This window comes from Saccostrea cucullata, unplaced genomic scaffold, assembly GCF_032062105.1.
Source record: "Saccostrea cucullata isolate Sc308-1 unplaced genomic scaffold, CSIRO_AGI_Scuc_v1 ctg10817, whole genome shotgun sequence".
NCBI classification, from domain to species: domain Eukaryota; kingdom Metazoa; phylum Mollusca; class Bivalvia; order Ostreida; family Ostreidae; genus Saccostrea; species Saccostrea cuccullata.
In genome coordinates, this window is record NW_026923635.1 from 15801 (window position 1) to 22277 (window position 6477).

Below are 6477 nucleotides of genomic sequence, written 5' to 3' on the forward strand. Positions count from 1 at the left end.
GGCAAATATATGCAATATACCGCATATAGTTCTTTTAAGAGGAAGAACAAAATGACAAAAAATTAGCGATATCACATAGGCTGATTTTTACCAATTAGCTTTTCCTAATAAGATAAACCTGACTTTGTATATTTTTCTTAAGTTTATATTACACTTTTAGCACTATAGTAACATATTCTGAAATTATTTAATCTCAACTGTAAACCTTTACTGAATGTGATTTGTCTATATTTGTTTTTTCATTGAAATAATACAGTAACTAATATTTTCCAAGTCCTTTTCATATTCCAGTTCTTAAGAGAAAAAAAAATCTAAGAACCATCCACTTTTCTAAACTTGTGACATGATATAAAATCTTTTTCAAAGAAAAAAATTTGTTTGTATCATCTGTCCTTAAGCCGTAATATGAACACTGTATATGGCACAAAGCCAAAGAATGTAACGCAATTTGCTTTTTTAAAATGAATTTTTATGTTACTTTGTTTTACATTAAAAGATTACTTTATAAGATATTTACTTACAGCTGACGGCAGTTTCTTATTCATTGTTATTGGTATTTCTGGAGCAGCATTTCTAATCATCACTGTAATTGTAATTGGAATTCTTTGTTTGCGAGTAAACAAGAAGAGTACGTATTTACGGAAGCCCATTTAAGACCTATATAAATATTTTTGAAAGTTGATATAACGAATTGTCGAATTTGTTATAACGAATTTAATTCATTATAACAATTTCTTTGAATTTTTTATAGCGATTTTAATCTGTTAAAACAAATTTGTTGAATTCATTATTACGAATTCTTTAATTTGTTATAACGAATTAAGTTCATTACAACGAATTCAAAAATTTGTTATAACAAATTCAAAAATTTGTTATAACAAATTAAATTCGTTAAAACAATTTCTAAAGTTTGTTATAACAAATTAAATTCGTTTAAAAAAATTCCAAAGATTGATATAACAAATTAAAATCGTTTAATCAAATTCAATAATCAGGGCCTGTAGAAATATATATATGAATTCTGTATAACGATTTGTCGAATCATTTGAACGAATTTAATTCGTTATAACAAATTATGGAATTTGTTTAAACGAATTCAATTCGTTATAACAAGTTTTATAATCTGTTAAAACGAGTTTAATTCATTTTAACAAATTTTTGAATTCGTTATAACGAAATAAAAAAAATTATAACGGTTTAATTTCATTATAACAAATTCAAAGAAATCATTATAACGAATTAAATATTTTATAACAAATTCGACAATTCGTTACATCGGATTCAGAAATATTTTTCGGTAGGTCCTAAATGGGCTTCCGTACATTTAGGACCTATCAAAAATATTTTTGAATTCGTTATAACGATTTTTAGAATTCGTTATAACGAATTTAATTTGTTATAACAGATTTTTAAAATTCGTTATAACGAATTTAATTTGTTATAACAGATTCATTGAATTCGTTATAACGAATTTAATTTGCTATTACAGATTCATTGAATTCGTTATAACGAATTTAATTTGTTATTACAGATTTATTGAATTCGTTATAACGAATTAAATCTGTTATTACAGATTTGTTGAATTCGTTATAACCAATTCAAGAATTTGGTCATAACGAATTCAACAAATCTGTAATAACAGATTAAATTCGTTATAACGAATTCAGTGAATCTGTTATAACAAATTAAATTCGTTATAATGAATTCTAAAAATTGTTATAACGAATTCAAAAATATTTGTTGATAGGTCCTAAATGGGCTTCCCTATAAAGGGGCTTCCGTAGATACTAATAAGATTAAATTAAAATAATTAAATTCAATGAGAGAGAATTCTTTTTTTCTCCCAATTCAAACTCTTTTGATGAACAAATTGTAAAAATAACATTAATGTTTACCTGTTTTTTTTCGGTTGGAGAATGTACATTTGTATTTGGTATTAAAATTCTGTACCTAATTTAAAAAATGTTAGATAAATATAATAATAGTACTGAGAAAAATAGGGAACAAAAATTCCTTGGAAATCCATAATGATTTATTTATTACATAAGAATATGATATATTTTAAATGAATTTTATGAAGCAAATGCACTGGAAGAAATTATTCTTTTTATAGGTAAAACTTCTATGTAAGTACTATAGTATTACTTTGTCCATGATAATCAAATATTTGCAAACTTCGGGAAATTACTTGCAACTACAGTAACTGCTTTTTAACATTTATTTCTGCCAGTTTTAAAAATCATACCTGAGATCTTGCAGAATATTTTTGCTTTTCAGAAAAAATGATACTACCCAAAAGAAAGGTATTTGTCTCTTATTATATTACATATTATGATTACTCGATTACATTTGAATTCAACAAATACAAATTATGATTCTCTTTGCAGGAAATGAACGATGTTTGGTGGTTCTTTATATAAAAAAGACTTTTGCATATGACCAATCAGAATTTTAAAAATCCTTCTTATAATGAGAAATTATTTTATCAACAAGCTTTAAGAAAAGATTCTCATTTCGTTCTTACTTGTTGTATGTAACCTATTTTCACAGACCCTGCGTTAGAACTGACGGAGAATGTTCTCTATATTACTACCGACGAGGTGCATGAAATGCCACCTTCGGCCCCTTCAGATAACAACACTACCGCCACAGACGTTTACGCCGTTGTCAACAAGGAAAACAAAAATGGAAATCAAATTCCCGCCTACGCTGAAGTTCGTACCTCACAAAAAGGAAAGGGTAAGTATCGAAAGAGCAATGGACATATTTAAAAGCTAAACTTTTTAAATCCCTTTTTAAAAACACTAAAATACACTGAAAAGGCTGTAATAAATTGTAATATATGCGAAATTATGAATAACAATATGAGTTCCTTCTCTGACAGTATTATCTTGGGTTTTGATCCGAATTTTATGTTAAGGTGGTAAATATAAAATACTGCAAAACGAGAATATTTGGCGCACTACTAATTTTAGCGCCTTTGGCGCAAGAGCTCCTGAGCGCTAAAATTTATTGTGCGCTAAAGGATTTCTGAATATCATTTTTGTGTGTGTTCAAAGCTTTCACATAAGTGCATGTAAACCGGAAAGCGCGATTACGTAATGTCGAAGGGTCATTGGATTTTATATACAAATAAGCACTGCACATGTTCGGAAGACAGAAAACTCTGCCATATTATAATGTAATTAAACTATTGTTACCCTGGTAGTTGTTACCCGATTGTTATCATTAGCACCTTCAAAGTTTGGCTTCTTGGCGTGTCAATCATCTATCGCCTCGAGGTAAACAATGCAATCAAGCATGGCGATTGAGCTTGCAGACAATACTGATTAGGATTATCGTTTTATCTAAGTAAGTTTCTGTCGATGCATGCATTGTTTTAATGTGATTTAAATGAGTAAATACTACATTTCTTTTAATTGAAAATAGATTTTAAAATAGATTTAAACATTATAACACGTCCATGTGATAGCAACACGTACCGCGGTAAAGGTAACGAATGCTTACTGAAATACGGGAGTACTAATGTGTTTCCGTGCTTGACTAACCAAAAAGTCAAATACGGGTGTGGATTAAAAAACACCAAAATATCACATTTATATATTTTACTGACAAGTGCAAGCGCTAAAATTTATTTGCGCCAATGCATTCCCACTTGCGTTTGCGCTAAAATACGTGTGCGCCATCTTTTCTCGTTTTACAGTATATAATTTAAAAATGAATGATCAGGCTGACAGTTTATCAAATATAAGTTCAAATTACAAATTCAATCATTATTATTTTCACAGACAACCAAAAAACGGAAAAGAAACCTGATGAGAAGGGAGAAAATAACCCTGGACAAGTAAGTATTAATTAAAATGCTCTCCAGAAAATAAATAATTACAAAGTACACATTGGTCACAACATATTTGTGTACTATTGTTAATCCTAGCTAATCCATTTTGTCAGGTATTAATGAACTTAAATATATATCTGGAAACTATTTAAGGAATGTTTTTAAGTTTTGTGTGAGTTCATGGTGCGTGGATCACTCAGACTTGTCACGATAGCGCTTCATGAAAAATATGCCTACGTGCAAGTCTTGTGTGATTCACACACCAATCACTCACACCAAACTTTGAAACATTCCTTATATTTACATTTTACATGTCTGAAAGCACCAAAAACATACATTAATGCCATTTGGGGTTACAAAAGAGGTATATTTCTAGATAAGGGGGAATTATTGGACCAGGAATAATTGTGATTAGAATAATTTTATTGTAACTATATTGTATTGTAGCTATTAAGGCTATTGTTAATAACCTGTATTTGATATGACTATGGATTCTTCCCTCTGGTCAAACTAAACAGAGATGATTACTTCTCCTTACCACATGATCCCAGCTACTGAAATTTCCACTGATCCGAATTTTATGAATTCCGTGTTTTAAATCTATTGCTTGTTCAAACATCTGTAAGGTTTTTAAAAAGTCATCAATCAATCACAATTACGATGATATAAACCAACAAAACTCTATTACTATAGCTAAAGATTTCGAAGTATTACATATTTGATAATATAAAATTTATCTACTTTTTTGTCAGAAACGAAATTTGTGTTTCAGAACGCAAACAAAGATGGAATGGTTTACATTGAAATTGATTTTAATGACAAGCCTTCAAACGGAAATACCGTCTTGCACGGAGCCGAAGACAAGATATTGTATGTCGACATAGACTCGGTCAAACATGCTGAACCACTTCCAAAGAATGGAGGAGAAGGAAATGATGACTCAAAGCAAAATGGGAAAGAATAACAGGGGAAATAAAATGACGGTCGAAAAATACAACCCCTGAAAATTTCAGTTTCCATGACCTTGTTATGAACTGTAAAAATCTTTCCAATAACAGCTTGACACTTTGCTTGATCCACATTAGTAAAATTTCATATATTGAATACCTAATTACCCATTGATTGGATGTCTTACTTACAGTAAGATTAAAAAGGTGAAAGTTTAAGAGAAACGTTTATTTGTTATCGCCATTTTACTGGAAATTTTTTAAAACGTATTTTTAAATTAAAAAAAAAAGCCAATGCCTATCCCCCATAAAAAATCAAGAGATCCACAGGAATTCTAATTTCTTTAAAACGTTAAAGAGATGTATTTACTAATAATGTGGTCTCCTCGTTTTGTTTATGTCTAGTTTAAAAGGATGCAAAATATTAGTATTAGAAGGAACGATTTATACACTGTTCATTTCTGTATGTGTCTTGTTTATTTGTTGCTGTTTTTTAATTCACACAACATACAATATTATATAATTATGTATTAATATCCTTTCTTCAAGCAAACGAACAAATTCTTCTAGAAAATTTCATGTATCATTACATTCCCATAAAAGGTGTTTTATTGTCTCCTCCTCAGTATGCAGAACAAAGAGTTTTTAGATTTCAAATATGAATGACTTTGTTGTATAGAATTGTCTTTTGCTACCTGCCTGGTGTTATGTGATTTTTTCCCCATTCCTGAGGACCAACTTTTTAAAAACTCACTCCAATGTTTGTTACCTGTTGCAACAGAAGAATTTTGCTTGGATCCATTACTAGTATTTCATAATAGCAATATTTGCATTTCATTACGGATTACTTAGGTTTTAATTTTTTTTCCTGACAAGAATTTTTCATACAAGCCTTTATAGCATGAATAATGTTATTAAATTCTTAAAATAATCTTGATATTTGGATAGGTATTGCAAAAAAACTCATGAAGGTAAAAAATCATCCACACTTTTGATTTCATTAACTTGTTAAATGCCACTGTCGCATGTGTCGAACATCATTTGTTTATCGTAAAATGGTTTTCCACCAAAATGAAAATGTGGATTGATAAATTGTAGTGAGTCTCCAGCAACTTCAATCTTTTTAGGGCTTTGTACATTGGAACATTATCCAGGACTCAAAAACATTTGTCTAAAACGTACGCTTTAAAATTTTTCATGAGGTTGATATTTATTCCATTCCACAACTTATAATATTTGTACAAATTGAATTTCGGAATGATGTTTTCCATCACCTCTTTGTAAAAATAAGATTTCTTATCCTGAATAATTTAATAGAAGTAATAAGGACATCCGACTAAAAGCACACGGCGGGTGTAGCCGATAGGTAAGGGATGCTCACTCCTCCACTTCTGATGTATTGGAGGTCCGTGTTTAATTGCTCTGATCTTATTTTTTATAATTTGATGACTTTAATTTACTTTAATTGAGCTTGCATACTGTTCGCTACCTTCATATATTGTTTAAACATCCTGTTTCTCCACATGCTTCCCATATATATTCCAATTATATTTCCCACAATCCTGTTTTTATTTTATTCACTGTCCAGAAATTTCAGAAAGACACTCCTTTATCCATTTCTTTGAAAAAATATTGCATTACTTGTAGGGAAAATTGTCTTCTTAAATAAAGTAAATGAAAAATCTTACTGAT

At 29.5% G+C, this 6477-nt stretch overlaps 1 protein-coding gene across 1 annotated transcript; it reads left to right on the top strand.

Annotated features, from left to right (window-relative positions):
• The first annotated feature begins 400 nt into the window (after positions 1 to 400).
• On the top strand, positions 401 to 5369 carry LOC134264561 (uncharacterized). The gene is made up of 6 exons (XM_062746854.1): positions 401 to 628; positions 2114 to 2126; positions 2278 to 2303; positions 2551 to 2739; positions 3789 to 3844; positions 4611 to 5369. Exons 1-6 carry the CDS (start codon positions 472 to 474, stop codon positions 4800 to 4802), a joined length of 633 nt encoding a protein of 210 aa, XP_062602838.1. The 5' UTR covers positions 401 to 471; the 3' UTR covers positions 4803 to 5369.
• The last annotated feature ends 1108 nt before the right edge of the window (positions 5370 to 6477 follow it).